Source organism: Phoca vitulina, unplaced genomic scaffold (assembly GCF_004348235.1).
Source record: "Phoca vitulina isolate PV1807 unplaced genomic scaffold, GSC_HSeal_1.0 scaffold85, whole genome shotgun sequence".
Classification (NCBI taxonomy): domain Eukaryota; kingdom Metazoa; phylum Chordata; class Mammalia; order Carnivora; family Phocidae; genus Phoca; species Phoca vitulina.
Window position 1 is genome coordinate 4,476,786 of NW_022589788.1, and position 18,649 is coordinate 4,495,434.

Below are 18,649 nucleotides of genomic sequence, written 5' to 3' on the forward strand. Positions count from 1 at the left end.
AACAGAGAGGAGCATAGTGGGGAAAGGAGGACGGGGAGGGGACCAGGAAGAGGGGAGGCAGAGGAGGGGTCCCTCTGTTTTGAGGTCCCTGAGGAGGCCTCCCTTGGGCACATCCGGGCCACGTGGCTGGGGCAGATAAGTGCCAAGGTGGGACCTCCTCCCATCTGCACCCCTGTCAGCCCCACTAACACCAGGCCTGCGAATGCCGGGAGGATGTGGCCAAGCAGCCAGGAGAGCCCGGGTGTTTGTGGCCAGCAGCCTCGGAGGGGTGCAGCTGTGAGGGGCCAGCAAACGCAGCCTCACAGATGGCCCTGGATTCCCCCATCCCCAGTGCTCAGGTTCAGGTTTGTACCCCCCCACCCCCCGCCGCCCCAGCTCTCCCACTGGGCCCCTGCAGAGAGAATCCTGGTGGCTCCAACTCCATGTTTCCAGGACTGAGCTGGCCACCCCTGCTCCCTGCTCCCAGAGTCCTCAGCCCCTAGGACAGCGGATCCATTCTTGGGCGGGTGGCCTCCCCCTTCCACCTGCTCTAGCCCTGCGGTGGGGGGGCCGCTCAGCGGGGCAGCCCCTTCGGCCTCCCCCGCCCTCCTTTCTCCTGCCCGCTGGCCCAGGGCCCTCCCTGACCCTCCCCGCGTGCCCCCCCCCAGGCCCTGCGCCCTCACCTGCAGGAAGCCCGGGAGCTCCTTCTCCATGAGCACCTTCAGCTCCCCCTTGGTCAGGCTGCGCTTGCTGCCCTCCACACCCGCGTAGCGGGCGAACACGTTAATGATCATGCCCATGGCTGTCTCCAGTTCGGTCATGGTGCTGGACACGGACCCACCTTCCTCCTGGGAGCTGGCGTGGCCGAGGGAGCGTCCCCGGGGAGGCTTCTGGGCGCTTTATAAGGCCCAGGCTCGTACTGACACGGAGGGTGGGACGGAGAGGGCCGGGCCTCCAAGCAAGCCCTGCCCCTCCCCGTTGTGTGTGGCTCAGTTCCCGAGAAATGCGCTGGCGGGACTTCCTGTCTGAAGCCTTCCCCCAGCCCCCAGCCCCCCGCCCCGTGCACCCCCATTTCCCTGTGCTTCCGTGTGTCCCGGGGTCATTCATCCCTGACTTACTGGGCCAGGGGGCAGGTGGGGCGTGTGGGGTACTTCGTGGAGCGAGTAAGGAATGGGGGGACCGGCCCTGTCCGGCCACATCTGGCGGGCCAGCAGGAGGAAGGCCGCTGGAGGGGATGTCGGGCTGAGCGCGGTTTTGCTCCCGCAGCGCTTTGCACAGCAAGGCCTTGTGGAGGACAGACTGCATCTCCGCCCCACTCCCCAAACCCGCAGCATCAGGGAGGCAGACGCTGCCAGCCACGGGGCCGGGTGAAGGGCCACCCCCCCGCCCGGCCCCCCAGAACCCCTGCCCACTCTTACTCTCTCCCTGCGCCTTGCTGGGTGGCCCCAGGGGTGCCGTGTGATTTCCAGACCCCAAACGCGAATCCTGTCTCTGTTTCCTGATGGCGGGTGTTGAGGACTCAGTCTGCAAGAGCCGCAGGGGCGGGTGGCAGGCTGTGATTGAGCCAGAACTCCCTGAGCACAGCGCTGCCCCCCTCGGTCCCCAGAGGTGGCATGGGGCCAGGGGGCGGCGGCTGTTGCTGGGGAGGCCTGCAGGGCCTGGCTGCCCGGGGAACCCCTGCACAGAGCTCGGAGGTCGGGGTGGGGGGAGATGAAGCCAGCTACATGCAGCGGGCTCAGCCCCGGCCTGGCACTGTCCGGGAGCAGCTGCCTACGACAGTCCTTTCTCCTTTGGACACACTGCCGCTCCCAGGTCTCCTGCAAGGGATCGTTTGGGAACAGGGAAGGGTCAGCCCACTCTGCTGCGCGGGGCAAGTCCCTCTTAGGATGAGACTGCAGGTCCCCAGCAGGCGGGCGGAGCCTCCCCGAGGGCATCCCGCCCCAGGGACCTCACCAGCACCAGGAAAGGGTGTCAGAGGCCCATTGTGACACTTGGTGAAAAGGAAGGAAGAGTGTTAAGGGTTGTCACAACAGGGCTCACGACTATCGCAACAGGGGGGACACTGGCTCAGCTCCCAACACAGCAGAGCCGGCCTGGATGGCCCAGGAGCAGAGTTAGTGGGGCTCAGAGGGTGGGAGATTCCTAGGAGGAGGCCGACAGGGTTGGGGGATTCCGGGGGCTGGCAGGCCCAGGGCTCGCCCGTCAGAGTGGGGGATGAGGAACTTGGGCAGGCGTCAAGAGTAGGGAGGTGACTTCCTGACTCTTGCTATAGCCGGGTAGGCAGGCGGAACACAGATGCGCCCAAGGACGAGGCAGGATCAGAGCCAGCGCAGAGCAGCCTGGTGAAGGGGAGAGTCCGCCAGACCTCCTGAGTGAAGACCGGGCTGGGGGCCGGCAGGGGCTGGCCTGTGTTCTCTAGGAGAGGGCCTCCCTGGAGCCATGGGGGTGAGGGGGGGCAGCACAGCACCTGCAGGGCTCTGACCCCTGCTGGTACTCTCAAACTGTAGTCACCCTCCCTGCTAAAAGAGGATGTTCCCCCCACCCCCATAAAATTTAATCAAGTGTGTGGCTTTTGCCTAACGTCTTCTTGAACTTGTTGCAAAAGTCAAAGCAAGGCCACTCAAAGACCTCTCCTGGTGGAGATCTTTGTAGGGATTAAAAAAAAAAAAAAGTGGGGGCACCTGGGTGGCTCAGTCGGTTCAGCTCAGGTCCTGATCCTGGGGCCTGGGACCATCGGGCTCCCTGCTCCGCGGGGAGTCTGCTTCTCTCCCTCCCCTGCTCATTCTCTCTCTCTCTCAAATAAATAAATAAAATCTAGGGGCACCTGGGTGGCTCAGTCAGTTAAGCGTCTGCCTTCAGCTCAGGTCATGATCCCAGGGTCCTGGGATCGAGCCCCATGTCGGGTTCCCTGCTGGGTGGGGAACCTGCTTCTCCCTGTCCCCTCCCCCCGCTTGTGCTCTCTCTTGTTATCCCTCTCTCTCTCAAATAAATAAGTAAAATCTTTCAAAATAAATAAATAAAATCTTTAAAAAAAGTGGTTAGATGATCACTGGTCGAGTGGACACAGGTAGAAGAGAATGCCTGGTTATAAAGGTCACCAAGACCTTGAGGTAGGTAACATGGGGGTAGGCAACTAATTTCCCAGACCAGTTCTTAACTCTTAAACATTTAACAGAAACCCGCCGTTACAAAGAAAAACTAGGTACAGCCCACTGACAAGTCCTTAAAACAGGCAGAGTGACATTCCTCTAGGAGCTCAGCTGCTTCGATGTTAATGCTTTGCTAGGGCAAAAGGCAATCCTAGCGGGAGCCCCAGGATCCTGTGAGTCTACTGTAACGTATAAAAATTCCTTTGGAAACTTCCTTTAACTCTACCCCCCAAGATACATGTTGGCAATCATCCCCCAAGTGGATGACTCACGATATACATCTGAAGGGTCTCATGACTCAGGTTTTATTAGACAGTAATAAGTGACCTTTTCTCAACAATAGCTAGCCCCCTCAAGGTTCTGGAAACCTTGCTTCCAAAATTCCTTAGAGACTTATGCTCTCTCTAACCCCTTCCCAACCTGAAAGTAAATAATGGGCCATTCCTCACAACCCTGCTGCGGCTATTTCTGCGTGTGGGTCCTATCCTCCTGCTTTAATAAAACCGTTTTGCACCGAACATGTGTCAAGAATTCTTTATTGGCCATCAGCTTCAAACCCTAACATTTCCTACATCAAAATCGCAGGCCCAAATTGGTGTCACTTAGGCCGAGTCCCCAAACTGGGCTTTCATACCTAACCTAGCTACAGTTCCAACCGCCCCCCCAGAAATGCAGTCCTAACCCGTCAGTCAGGAGTGATCCGATCAGCCCAATAAAGGAACCGGCCACAGCCCGTCCCCCAGAGGAAGCCAGGCTAACCTGCATAAGACCCCTGCTCCTCCTCCCAAGGCCTAGTGTGCTCGCCTAGAAGATACTTTTCTTTTGCGAATAACATCTTGCCGCACTCTCTTTCCTAGAAAAACCTTCCATTTTGTACAACTCCTGGGAGCTCCCCTCTGCTTGCTACCTGGGGTGCTGTCCGGTTCCCGAATCGCTTAACAAAGGGCTTTAAATGTACTGGGTTAGGTTTTGTTTTTTAACACTGCATTTATCTGGAAAGCTAGTTTCGTCCCAAAAGGAGATTGTGAGTTGCATCATGCAGAAACCCCTTTCTGTCCCCGACCAGGTCGGGGTGATTTTTCTTCCCACCCTCCAGGCCCGGGTGCTCCAAGATCACTGGTGCCACAGGGCCTCCTTTACAGCATGGGGATTCGGGGCGGGGGGGGGGGGGGGTAACGGAATATCAGCAAGGACGCAGACCCTCCGCGGCCGGCCCCCAGCTTGCTGGGAAGGGATGAGCATGGCTCTGCTGAGCGGCCTGAGCTGGGACAGAAAAGCGCTCCTGCGTCAGAACACATGCCCCCCCATGCCCACTTTACACTCCCCCCTAATCTGCTCCCCCCAATCAGCTGACAGTGCGGGTGGGGTACCGGGCCACCAGCCGCCAGCCACAGCGCGCACCCACAGGCTGGGCCCTCCCACGCCCAGCACCAGAGGCCCGAAGAACAAATGGAATGACGACCTTCCTACACGACGCAGGGCAAAGAGGAACCACCGAAACACCAAGGGGCCCAGGGAACCATCACCCCCGGGGCCCTGCACAGGAGACGAAAAGGCTGCCCGGCCCAGCCCAGGATGTGGCCCCACTTCTGAGGGGGATGGGCAGCCAGGAAATGTCTCCGTGGGTCGTGGGTCGGGGAGCTTTCCGGAAAGGCCCGTGTGGGGTGGGGCAGGCAAGGCGTGGCCTGCGGGTGGGACCAGTTCCTAGACTCTGGAGTCTGGGTCACTCTGAGAAGGACGTCTGTGCTCCGCAAACACGACCGAAGGCCCCAGGTCAGCCCAGACCCGCCAGGCACAGGCCCCAAACCATGTTGGTGCAGCGGGTTCTTCCGAGTGCCCGGGGACCCGTGCGGGAGGCAGACCCTGACCTCCGGAGTGCGTGGCCAGACAGGGGCCCGCGGGGGAGAGGCGGGAGCGCACAGGGGCAAGGAGGCCCCGGGCCAGGGAGCAGGGAGCAGGGAGGAGGGAGGAGGGAGGAGGGAGGGAAGGGGAGCGCAGCAAGGCACAGAGGAAGTACAAGGAACCGCTGCTCTGGGGAGATGGGAAGTCGGGGAGTGTGGCTGGGGGAGGGGGCAGGACACAGAGCAGGAAAGGCCCTGCAGGCTGGCCTCACTGGGGGCGCGGCAGAGCTCCTGAGGGACTTCAAACGCCGGCTGGCAGGGCCCCACGCCCCCAGAGCTGCCGTTTCATCGGGCTGTGCTGGCCCCAGGCTTCCCAGCTGACCCTGCCGAGCAGCCAGCTGGAGACCACCGGTCCGGAGGGTTCTCAGCTGCGGAGAGACGTGGTCGGGTTTACCGTTTAGGCTAACTGAGCAGCTGGTAGGAGATTCAGAGGAGGAGGGTGAGGAGGAGGGTGAGGCTGGAGACCGGGAGGCCAGGGAGGAGGCTGCAGAGTAAGGAGCCCTCCGGGCACGCAAGCTAAGGGGTCCTGCAGCCCAAAGCACATCTGGGGACTGGCGGAGGCCTCAACAGGGTGCAGAAATGAGTAGGAAGGGGGGGGCCTCACCATCTGATCCAAGCTTTGCAGAAGGGGAAACTGAGGCTCAGGGCGAGGACATGGGTGAGCAAGCCCAGGCTCCTCTCCACTCTCACCGTACGAACAGCTCTGGGATCAAACCAGTTTTATCCTCGGGAACGTATGGGACAAATATTTGCTGAGGGAGGAGGTGGGGAGAGCTGAGGAAATGAGTTTCTCGGGAACAGGCGGCGTCGGGGGTCCTGACACCGTGGGGGCAGCCGTGGGGGCGGGGCCCGGTCTCAGCCTCGGGGCGTGGCTCCCGGGGGGGGGCGGCGGTCAGCCCTGGGCCCCGGGGCAGCCGCCTGCAAAGCCCTGTCTCCAGTCCAGGAAGCGAACTCCACCTGCCACCCCTGCTTGCCTTCTTCGGGAGCCTGGAAGCGACTCCGGGGCTGCAGGGGCTGGCTGGCACCATGCCGACGGGGCCGCAGCGGGTTCCTGGTGCTCGTGACCCGGAGCACTCCCAGCCGGCTGTGTTCGCTTCCCGGGGCCGCTGGGACCCACGGCCACAAGCAACAGACGCTGCTGCTCTCGCAGATGCGCGAGTCCGAAATCGAGGTGCGAGCAGGGCTGCCCCTTCCTGGGGCCTCAGAGGGAGACTGTTCCCTGCCGCCCGCCCACCTCCTGGAGACCGCCCGAAATCCCTGCTGTTTCCGGGCAGGCGGCGGCTTGACTCCAGCTCCGGCGTGTGCGAAGCGCCGCCAGAGGGCCTTGATGGAGAGAAAAAAGCCCACCGTCCTTGCCATCTCCGAGGGCCTGGAGCCCTGCAGCCTCCAACCGGGGCGCGGGGGGCTCCCTCCGGCCTCCTCCAGAGCCACACCTTAGGAAACTTGGCTGTTTTCTTCGGCGAGTCAAGACTTGCAGGTGATGGGTAAGGGAAAACCCGTGACAGTCTGCTCAGAACCAAAGTCCAGGCTGGCCGGGGCAGAGGGGACTCGGGACACGTTTCCATGTGTTCAAACCCAGACCTGGCTGACTCTTAACGTGTTAATGTCCTTCAATGGCTCTCCCGGGATCCTCCTGACGCTAGCATGATCTGTTGTAAGCAGGAGCACCGGGGGGCCTGGGAAGTGTGCGAGGGGGTGGCAGGAACCTGGCTCCTGCCCGTGGGCGGGGGGCCGCCTGGGGCAGGGGACTCGCCTCGGGGCAGGGCACCTGGGGCCTACCTGGCCATGGCCCTGCCAGGCCACTGAGCCGCTCAGTGACTCTGGTGAGTCCCTTCTCCTCGTAGAACTACTTTCCTCACCTGTAAAATGAGGGGTTCAGATTAGACCCGGAGCTCCTGAATCCCAGGTTCTCAGCCAAGGTGCCCATCATCCTTGGGGTGCCGTGCGTACTAGAACCACCAGGATTTAAAGAGTATTTCTTTCTTTCTTTTTTTTTTAAAAGATTTTATTTGACACAGAGAGACACAGAGAGAGAGGGAACACAAGCAGAGGGAGAGGGAGAAGCAGGCTTCCCGCTGAGCAGGGAGCCCGATGCAGGGCTCCATCCCAGGACCCTGGGATCATGACTTGAGCTGAAGGCAGACGCTTAACCCAGGCGCCCCTTAAAAAGTGTTTCTATTGAGATGGAGAAACTCACAGAAAATTTCAAGCTAGAGCAGGAGCCTTGTGAACACCTGTGGTTTCCATCTCTCAGGCTCAGTTGGCCGGGTCCTGGCAGCCCTGCCAGCCGGCTGTGGGATTGGGCATCCTGACCTGTGGGAGTCACCCCCGCCCCCAGCTGGGTCCTGGGTGACCATAGGGGAGTGCTGGTTTGAGAACACAGAGGAAAAGGAGCTAAGACGTAGAGGAGAGGCTGTGAACTCCCTGAAGTCCGCAAGCCCCGCATTTCCAGGCCGTCTGTCTCCCACCCTGCACTTCCCAGCCCCGCAGAGCTGAGTGTCAAGTTCTGGGCCACGTCCTCTGGCATGGGGTGGGGGAGCTGAGGCCCAGGTCAGACTGGGCTGGGTTTGAGGGAAGGACCACAGGCAAGAATGGGGAGCAAAGAAATTGGTTAAGTATGTGGGTAAATATAAAAATGGATTATTAAATAGAACAATACTTATTTCTAACATGTCAGGTTAAAAAAACTAGCATTTCAGAAGTTTTCAGATCCTTGTGTATTTTAGGAGGATAGAGATGCCAATAAATTAAATTTTGGTAAGCTATTTAGGCATGTACAGATTTTGAAGATGATAATTAAAGGAATAGAAAGAGAGTACATGAGTTTTATTTTTTTTAAAGATTTTATTTACTTATTTTTTGAGAGAGAGAACACAGGAGAGGCAGAGGGAGCAGCAGACTCACTGCTGAGCGGAGAGCCTGATGCGGGGCTCGATCTCAGGACCCTGAGACCATGACCTGAGCTGAAGGCAGATGCTTAGCCCACTGAGCCACCCAGGCGCCCCAAGTATATGAGTTTTAAACCAGTAAATCAGGGGGCGGAGCGGGGGGAGAGTAAATTAAAAAACTCTTACTCCATAATAAGGCAAGAAAGGAAATGGGAAAAGTGGAAGAGGTCAAAATAAGATGGTAAAAATAAATCTCAATACATTAGCAATTACAATAAACGTATGAGGGTGCGATTCTCAAGCCAAAAGACGAAGATTGTTGACCTGGATTAAAAAAATCCACACCAGGGGCGCCTGGGTGTCTCAAATGGTTAAGCATCTGCCTTCGGCTCAGGTCATGATCCCAGGGTTCTGGGATCGAGCCCCACATCGGGCTCCTGGCTCAGCGGGGAGCCTGCTTCTCCTTCTCCCTCTGCCTCTCCCCCTGCTCATGCTATCTCTGTGTCTCGAATAAATAAAATCTTTAAAAAAAAAAGAAATCCAAACCAAACAAAATCAAAGTGCATGTGGTTTACAAAGAACATACTTAAAAAAATGTGAGGACACAGCAAGATTGAAAATAAAACGGTAAATAATCCCAAGGCAAACTAACCCCGAGCCAGCTGGGTCGACAGCAGCACACAGGACGGTTACTGACAGAGCCCGGCTCTACGGTGATAAAAGCGCCAACAGGGGAGCAGATGTTGCTGAACTGTAGGCACTGAGTCACAGAGCATCAAAGCGCCCAAAGCGCCCGAAGCACCGGCCGACTCCAGGGAAACCCTGACAGTCCGCCAGCAGAGGGCGCTCTACAAGGCTCGCCCCAGGCGACAAGGATAAGAAGACTGCTCCGCTGGGCAGGGATGTTTTAAGGGAGCACATTAAAGAAACTCCTCATCCGTCCCTCTCTGAGTCGCGGCGGTGTGTACGTGCTGCGAACCGTGCACCTCAGCCTGTGGGGCTACGGAGTGTGGGTGAGCATGTGGGACTCACAGGATACCGAGTAAGTGACCAGACCGGACACCCCGACCCCCGTTCAGGACACCTCTGACTGCCCAAGAATTGCATCGTGGGTGTCACCAGATGACCATGGGGAAGAAGACCAAGGATGGATTTCATCTGTTCAGTACCTTTTCCCAGCTGGGGAGAGTTCTCAGGGCCTGTCTGGAACCCAGCGACCCTCTGCTGTCTAAGCAGACTCAGTCTAAATACAGGACGCTCGTGGAAGTCCCCGGGGAGCCGGAGCTCCCCTTAAATTCCCAGAGCCTAGGGAAAGGTCTGCTGCACCTGCCTTCACAGCTCTGCCTTGGGCGCTGAAACTGTCTAAGGGCTGAGTGGTTACTTGACGTGAATTGAAGACAACTGGAATGTCAAGCCCCAAGGAAGCTCAAAGACAAGAGTGCAAAACCGTCATCATCTGGTGGCCCAGGCACAGTCACTTGGCCAGAGTCATGGAGCCAGTTCCTTCTCCCACGCAAGTTCCTGGGGGCATTGCAGCCACCGTCTCCTCAACCGGAACAATGAGGATGATAAAGTGACCTCTCAAATTTGGGAAAATTAGATAATGATGTGAAGGGCCAAACCCCAAGTAGATTCTTCTAATACAGACTTTTGTTTTCTCATTCCGCACGTCCAACGCGCTGCCCCTGGACGGGAGCTGTAGGAACTTGGCCGTGGGCTGACAGCAAGAACGGGATCCAGGCACACTGTTTGCACTTTTGGTCCCTTGAGTGATTTTAGGATTGGACCTGTTCCATCGCATTCGCATCCTAGAGACTCACTTTATTCCTCATGAGTTCGATGCAAGCAAAGGTAACGATACCAACCACCACTGGTTAGAAAAGGAAGTGGATTTTAAAATGGAAATAAAAGCACATTTGCCTTAATAAAGCCATCACACTCAAAGATGCGGACTCCCCAAGAATTCCCCCCCTTTCCACCCCTGCCCCTCTCCATTTGACACTGCTGCAGTCACCCACAGTCTGGCCTGAGGGGACAGCCAGGACAGGGCCCTCGGAGGCTGGGGCTCCTGGGAGGTTTGTGCAGTCCTCAGCCCTGGCAACCCCGGCCCAGCCGGACTGCACTCACAGCACTCCCGGCATCATTCGTTGGTGAAGCCACGGCACAACCTCCAGGCGCCCTTCTGACAAAGGGGCTGGTGGGACAGGACATGGGCTGCTGCAATTCCCACAGTGACAAACACCACGAGCAGCCAGAGGAAGCGGAGGCAGGGAGGTGGGCCAGGTTCCCAGTTCCCTTCTGTACAGTCCCAGCAGCGGGGTCTCTAACCTCACTCACAGCCCTGCCTCGTCCATCCTTCACAGACACCCGCAGGTTTCCTAAACCACAAAGCGTGTCAATCTGCTCAAACCTTTCCGTGGCTCCCCATCACTCCGCTTCTCAGATGTTTCCAGCAAACCCCCCTTACCCTACTTGAAACGTGGTACCTTGACCAGCAGCATAGGCGTCGCGGGGGAGCTTGTTAGAAATCACAATGTCAGGTCCGTAACTATAGGATCAGACCCTGCATTTTGGTAAGACCCCAGGAGTTCAGATGCACTTTAAGTTTGAACAGCGCTGCTTTAGGGGCTCGGTACAGAGCCAGAAGCAGCCCCGACTGTGACTTTTTTAGCGAGTGGTAGGTCATTTTAAAAAATTAAAAAAATATCTTTGTCACACATTCAAAAACGCTGACTACTCAGAGTATTACAATAGATGGCCTGGTACAAAGTACTCAACAGCAAACCCAGGCGCAGCCCGGAGCACAAATACCCCCGGTGCAGAAGCAGGTACACACAGGGTCAAGTTTAAACTCTTCCAGGTCATATGCAGACCTCTACCACCAGGCCTCCTACCGCCCCGTTCCTTGCAAACACCCACAAACCCTATCATGTCCCATTCTGACCTACTGAGAGACTCCCAGGCTTAGTTCCGGGATGCCCATTCCCTGCACCCGGGATGCTGTTCGGGTGACTGAGCTCACGCTTCTGGGCCCAGACCGAGAGTCACTCGGTCTAATAAGCTTTCTCACACTCCCCAATGCTCGGTGGACTCCCTCTCTAGTGCTCCCACAATAAAAACACAGGATACCTACATCTCCTTGACTGCCTGCAGCAGGCCTGGGACCACAAACCACATCACTACCAGGGCCACCTTTCACTTCCGAAACTGCCCCGTTTGACAAATGACATGGCTAGTCTCAACAAGTGCTCAGCCCATGAGCCTTGGGACCAAGGCTGGACCCTTACACACCCGCACAGTCCCGTAGCAACACCTTCGGAACGCAGTGCGCACACCATCCAGCGCCTGCAGGGGCCACTCTGCCCCAAGCACCCCCGGCCGCTTGTGCGTTGCCTCCGCACCCTCGTCCTTGCTCCGCCCCAACTTCAATTCTTAACCCAGTCAGTCTCCTCATACCTGGTCAGATCCCGCCACTCCTCTGCTTAAACGTTCAAACCGTTTCCGTGTCCCTTGCAGTCAGAGCGACTGCTCCTTCTGACCTCACCATCTACCATTTTCTCCCAAACCACTTGGGTCTCTTGCTGCTCCTCAGCCCTTTGCCCTGCCTGTTCCACCTACCTAAAATATAGAACACCCTTTCCCTACGCATCCTTGTGTGTATTCCACACGTCTTTGCTCAAATGTCACTTATCAGGTATGTCACCTGACCGCCCTATATAAAACAGCAACCCCTCCCTACCCCATACCCCGTTTTCTACGGAACTTACTACCTGATATAATTTTTTTCCTGCCTTAGCACAATGAGGCACTGTTCTAAGCTTACAAACGTCAGATCCAAGTGTATAAGCACTTTGTTCACTGATGCACCCCGAGCATCTGTGGGCACCCAACTTACCTGGCAAACCAAAGACCATCACTGGGGGCGCTGTACTGTGATTATATGTTTACAGAGCGTTTTTTTCTTTTAAAGATTTTGTTTATTTGACAGAGAGAGACACAGCGGGAGAGGGAACACAAGCAGGGGGAGTGGGAGAGAAGCAGGCTTCCCACCGAGCAGGGAGCCCGTTTACAGAGCTGTCTTAACTTACTAGATCATCTCTCCTGGAAATTCCTAGCGTCCAGCAGACTCTGGAGGGTCCCACGGTCACAGTGAATGTTAAGTGACTGAATGAGCTGCCCTGAAGGCAGAGGCCAGACGAAATGCTTTCCTGGGGCTCCTTCCTGCTCTGCCTTCTCCTCTCTCCTGTTACAATCCCTACAGATCGAACCTCCCTTCGGCCTACAGGCCTTTGAGCACATTCCCAGATGAGAAGCACTGGACATTCATTTGACAATAACGACAATCAAAAAGAAACTTTCATTCTGAAAAGAATTTATTTATCTCACCTTTTCCTGACCAAGTCAATGGCTTTGGTTATTTGCACAAAGGTTCTAAAAACTGGCTTTCAGCATTTGTTTTTCCAGGCAAGTGAACTTTACCAAAGGAAGCTAGAGCTCTGCTCTCAACCTCTGTGAGGTCTGCTCTGAGGACCTAGGCTGGATATCATCCCAGCCTGGAAGATGCTTCCTGCTATCATTTTGGGGCCTGCCACGGTCAGATCCACGCTCTCCTCCCCAAACCCTCCAGGCCATGCAGTGTCATGTGCAGTTGTGGCAAAGAAGCTCCTGAAATGCATGATTACATCAAAAAGTTTACCCCAAAGTCAGCCAATACACATAGTACCTAGAATTCATCCCCTATTCTAGGTTACTCACCAGACAGGTTACATGATGTGCACCAGTTAACATGCCACAGAAAAATTACATTTCTGGAAAAAAAAAAAAAAAAAGAAACAAGCAAACAAAGAAAATGAAAAGAACACAGCTCTCCTCCTCTGATCTGAGACTGCAAAATTCCAAAATGCGGACGCCACCCTTCTCCATGCCCAACAGCCCCCCAGGGGCTTCTCAATCTCATCCAAAGCAGCAGCATCCACATCCTTGACTGGTCTGGGCTCTTGCTTCAGCAGCTGCAGCCACGCAGTGTCTTCTGTCTTGCAGAACTCTGACCGCAAGCCTCTTTCATGCGTCCCCAAATTCCAGGAAGCATAAAAAAAACACAGCAGAGCACAAGAGTATACTTCGGAACTTTAAAAACACGATAAAGTCACAGTAACGAATATGCCAACACAGCAGCTTACAATCTAGGCCCTATTCCTTTAGGTAACAGTATTTATCTAAAAGCTGTCTTCTCGAAACTCGATGCACGTAATAATCATAGTCATATCCGCATACATAATACTGAAATCCTCTCCCCAGGATGATACTGGAGATTTGGTATTTAACATGGTGAAAATCTAGGGAAAATACGGGAGAGAAAAGGAAAGACTCTTGGGTTCAGCCTCTCCAGCAAGTCCTCTTTACCAGCCGAACAGAATCCATCCACGGAGAAGCTGGAGTACAAGTGGGGAAATCAATCATCACAATTTACATCCTAAGACTCTCACATCCTGGAGTCAAACCAACCCAACCACCCGTGCAAAATGCTACCGCTTGCTGTCAGGACGTGGGCAACGCTCCGATGCCATCACAGCACGTAAAGTTCCTGTCCTGCACTTCCGTCTCACGCTTCTCTCACCGGCCCCCTCGTCTCTTGGCGCCAGGGCCTCGGCTCTCACCCGAGGAGGCTGGTCCGCCTTCTGCAAACACGTTCCCAGCAGCGGTCTTTACCCTTCACAACAACGGACCCAAGCACTCGCTTCTAATTCCCAACGTAAGAGCGCCAGCCTGTGTCTGACCAGCCCTTCTCCCACCGCCCGGCGGGGCCCTCCGCGGCAGGGCCACACAAACCCCGTCCAGGCGCCGGCCCCCGACAGCCCCCGCCGCCCGGCACGTACCCGCCCCCGCGTCCTTCAGGAGCACCCGCAGCTCTCTATCTGCCGGTGGAGCTCCACGATCCTCCGCCCCATCAGCGCCGCCTCGGCGGCCTTCCTCTCCGCCTTCTCGCACAGCTTCAGCACCCGCTCCTCCGCCTCGCCGCCCGCGCGGCGGCCGGGACCCAGGACGCCCTCGGCTGAGGCGTCCACCTCGCTCTGAAGCTCGTCCAGCAGGCTCGCGACCTCCAGCAGCTTCCGGCGGGCCCGCAGGTGCGCGCGCACGTGCTCGCGCTCGAGGGCGGCGACGTCCCGGCGGGCGGCGGCGCGCGCGGGGTTCGGGGGGCGGCCGCAAGGCTGCTCGGGCCCTTGCCGCTCGTCCGCGTCCGCGGGCCGCATCGCGCCGCCCCCGCCCCTGCGGCCCGCTCACCGCCCCCGAGAGGCCGGCCGGCTGACAGCGAGCTCGCCGTGACGAGCAACAGGTTCTCCCAGCTCTTCGCAGCAGAGACGGCGTCCAAAATGGAGCCCCAGCCGTCTGCCAGAGCTGTGCTCACGTGCGGCCCTTTTACGACACGCCGGAACTCCTTTGCGGCCGCGCAGCCCCGGCGCCGCGCCCGGCCGCCGTCTGTACGTGCTGGCGCTCCCGGCGTGTGGACGTCGTCGTCTCTGCGCTCGGTTGCCGCGCGTCCTGCTCCGGGGCGGCGCTTGCTGCCCAGTGCTCTAGCTTCTTAACGTTCTAAGTCCTAAGTAACCGACTCGGCTCGGCACTGCCGGCATCCTTCAGTGCAGCGAGAATCGAGGTGGCGAACTCGGCGTCCGGGTTTCGGGGCGCGCCATGGAGGCAGCCCTAACCGCCGCTCGCTCTGCGCTCCCGGGCGGTGGCTCTCCCCAGCCCCGCCCGGAGCGGCGGTGGGCCGCTGCTGATGCTGACCGCCCTGGTCTCCTTGCCGCCCCGCCCGGCGTCCGCCCCGACTTCTTCCTTCTGCCGTGCGTTTTGGTTCCAAGTCTGCGCCTCGCTGTACCGGCGGTGGAGGTCTGGGCCCGCATTGGTGCCTCAGCCCCGCCAGGCGCCCCGTGTGCCCTTGGGCAGTAATTGTAGAGGAATTCATTCTCCATCCGGCCCTGTTAGCCCTTCCCTAAGACAACAGGCTCTGCGGGCAGGTTCTTGGTTATTTCCCCACCGTCCTCACCCGCCTTGGCACACAGCAAGAGCTCAATAAATGCTGCTTTAACATTATTTCCCAACATTTTTTTTTAACTGCTTTTTTTAAAATTGAAGTATAGTTGACAATGTTACATTAGTTTCAGGTGTACAACTAGTGATTTGACGACTCCATACATTAGCTGTGCTTACTGCAAGTGTAGCTGCTGTCAACATATTTTTGAATGAGCCTACTGTATCGTCACTGGGATGGATGGGGTAAATTTCTAGGCTTTTTCATTCTGTGTATCTCTAGCAGGTAATATCGGGGAGACCCTACTTGTGGGTTGGCCAGAGGTCAGAGCTCCTTTACGGTACTCTATCGTGCAAGTGGCCCCTCCATCTTCAAAGGCAGCAACATCATGTCTAGTCCTTCTTATCGTTTAATCTCTGACATCACCATCTGCTCCTTGCTAGAGAAAACTACTTAAGGGTTTCTTATGATTAGACTAGGTGTGCCTGGAAAATCTCCCTTTTGCAATATAATGTAACATAGTCACAGGAGTAATACCAGAAGCAAATCTCATGGAGAGCCATGCTAAAATCATGCCTAGCACAGGCTCCTAGGAATCCTAAGGGCATGATCTCACAGCAGCCAGATAAGACAAAAGTAGCAGTAATTAAGTCTAGAGAGCTAAACATAAGAATTGCCTGGCTTTTGGTACATGAGTGGAACAGAATAAAATACATAGGAACCCACTAAATTTTTGAGGCGGTCATATTAGCAAAAATGCTGCCACCCTGGATGAAGAAAGACTGAGACTATCCAAAATGTATAAAGGCTTCTAGACTCCCAAATTTCTACTAGCAGAAAGCAGGCTCAGTGGCCAAAACCGACATATTTTTCAATGCCCTCTTCAGAAGTGGCCAGAGTGTGATGGAAAAGGAAGAACATGGAGAGCACACACAAGTGTTGTGGAGAACATTGGATGAAGGCAGGGTCAGCAAACTACAGCCCTTGAACTAAGAATGTTTTTCACATATTTAAAGAGTTGTTAAAAAAAAAACAGGAAGAGGAGAAAGAAGAGAAATATGTGACAGAGACCGTATGTGGCCCACAAAGCCTAAAAAAGTTGATTCTCTGGCCCTTTTCAGAAAAAGTGTGCCAACACCCACCCTAGTGAACCATTTTTAGGTTGCAGGACTAAGGCCTAATCAAGGAATATTCCTTATCCTTCAAGTAGAGAGACCAGACAATATTTGCCTCACAGCATGGCAGCATTGCTGTAATTCAGTTACTGCTGCCATTCGTCCTCCCTTACAAATGGGCGCTACCCTGTCACATCACCCGTGTGTTGGCTCTGTGCGGGTGTTATGGACTACATGTTTGTGTTCCCCCAAAATTCATGTTGAAACCCTAATCCCCAATTAAATGGTATGTGGATTTGGGACCTTTGGGAGGTAATTAGGTCATGAGGGTGGAGCCCCCACGATAGGATTAGTGCCATTCGAAGAAGAGACACAGAGAACTAGCTGGCTCATTCTCTCTCCACCATGTGAGGATACAGGGGGAGGGCAGCTGTCCACAAGCCAGGAGGAGGGCTCTCCCTAGATGCCAAATCTGCCAGTACCTTGATCTTGGATTTCCAGCCTCCAGAACTGTGAGAAATAGTTCGTTGCCTTTAGCTACCCAGTCTATGGTATTTGTGACATTAGTCTGAACTAAGGTAGAGGGCAAGAACTTGTCTTTTTTTTTATTTTTTAAAAGATTTTATTTATTTATTTGACAGAGAGAGACACAGCGAGAGCAGGAACACAAGCAAGGGGAGTGGGAGAGGGAGAAGCAGGCTTCCCGCGGAGCAGGGAGCCCGATGCAGGGCTTGATCCCAGGACCCTGGGACCATGACCTGAGCCAAAGGCAGACACTTAACGACTGAGCCACCCAGGTGCCCCAAGAACTTGTCTTTTAAAAAGTTCATAGGTCTCTGGGCCATGAAAAACCATATTTAAACCTGATGTGGATCACAAGATCCCGGACTTCTAGCCAAATGCCATGACTAGAGGAAATTTGGGGGATCCTTAGATGAGGATGAGGAAATTTTACATGAGTAACTGGGGACAATGGGGACACACTGTGGTAGATTATATAAATGATCCCAGTTCTCCACCCCTTCCTGCATCCACGTCCTTTGCCCTGTGTCTTGCTTCGGTCAATGCGAAGTTAGCAGATATAACACAAGCACGTGCTCGAAGCATGCTAACACACTGGGGCCCTCCTTATGCTTGTCTCTGCCTTGCTATGAGAAGAACATGCTGGCTCGTCTTACTCGTCTCAGGAGGAAGAGGAGAGAAACACTGGACCACGCTGTCCTAGACAGGCCCAACTTAGATCAGCCGGTCCACAGACATATTAGTGAGCCAGTCTGGATCATCCAAGTCCCAGCCAAACCACAGACCCTTGAGCAATGCTTGTTGTTGTTACTGGCACTTAGGGTGGCTTATGCAGCAAAAGCTAATTGACCCACTTGTTGTGAGGCCTGTCTAGGTGAGATTAGGGACCCAGATAAATCAAGACACCAAACTCCTCCATACTTTTAACCCTATTCAGTCTCAGTTGGCAGAATCTCACCCAGATGCCTACATGATCTGGGTTTTTTACTTTATTTTTTTATTTTTTAAAAGATTTTATTTATTTATTTGACAGAGACAGACAGTGAGAGCAGGAACACAAGCAGGGGGAGTGGGAGAGGGAGAAGCAGGCTTCCCGCTGAGCAGGGAGCCCGATGTGGGACTCGATCCCAGGACTCTGGGATCATGACCTGAGCCGAAGGCAGCCACTTAACGACTGAGCCACACAGACGCCCTTTACTTTATTTTTTAAAAAACATTTTATTTATTTATGGGGCGCTTGGGTGGCTCAGTCAGTTAAGTGTCTGCTTTTGGCTCAGGTCATGATTCCAGCTGGGATCGAGGCCCGCATCAGGCTCCTTGCTCAGCAGGGATTCTGCTTCTCCCTCTCCCTCTGCTGCTCCCCCTGCCTGTGCTTGCTCTCTCTCTTTATTTGAGAGAGAGAGACAGAGAGAGAGAGAGAGCGAAAGCGAGCATGAGTGTGGGGAGGGGCAGGGAGAGAGGGAGAAGCAGACTCCCACTGAGCAGAGAGTCTGCCCAGGGTCTCCATCCCAGGACCCTGAGATCATGACCTGAGCCAAAAGAAGACGCTTTTAATCGACTGAGCCACCCAGGCGCCCCTGGTTTTTTGTCTTTGGAAACTTGGGCCTGGGGTGCCTGGCTGGCTCTGCTGTGATCTCGGGGTCGTGAGTTCATGCCCCACGCTGGGCATGGGGCCTACTTAAAAACCAAAACCAAAAAAACTTTAGAAACTTGGGCCTGGAGTATCTTCTTCAGTAAGTGGTATTCATTCCCTTTGCACCTCCAAAGCTTCTTCCATATCCCATTTTCACCCTGAACCTATGTCCTATTTTTCTGGATGTCACAGCACCAGACACAAATTTTAGAAAATATAAATCAGCCATCACTACAGCCACTTTTATTTATTTATTTATTTATTTATTTATTTATTTATTTATTTATCAGAGAGAGACACAGCGAGAGAGGGAATACAAGCAGGGGGAGTGGGAGAGGGAGAAGCAGGCTTCCTGCCGAGCAGTGAGCCCGATGCAGGCTTGATCCCAGGACCCTGGGATCATGACCTGAGCCGAAGGCAGACACTTAACGACTG

At 55.3% G+C, this 18,649-nt stretch overlaps 1 protein-coding gene and 1 long non-coding RNA gene across 2 annotated transcripts in view; both read right to left on the minus strand.

Annotated features, from left to right (window-relative positions):
• Window positions 1–927, minus strand: part of S100P (S100 calcium binding protein P) — a 2,928-nt gene extending 2,001 nt beyond the window's left edge. Inside the window, exon 1 of the mRNA XM_032395525.1 lies at window positions 663–927. Within this exon, the coding sequence (XP_032251416.1) occupies window positions 663–800 (138 nt within the window). The 5' untranslated portion in view covers window positions 801–927. The remainder of the gene's footprint in view (window positions 1–662) is intronic.
• Window positions 928–12,662: 11,735 nt separating this feature from the next.
• Window positions 12,663–14,072, minus strand: LOC116626315. The gene is made up of 2 exons (XR_004298269.1): window positions 13,794–14,072; window positions 12,663–12,975 (listed from the first exon to the last, which is right to left on the minus strand). It is a non-coding gene; the product is annotated as an uncharacterized LOC116626315 (long non-coding RNA).
• Window positions 14,073–18,649: the final 4,577 nt, after the last annotated feature.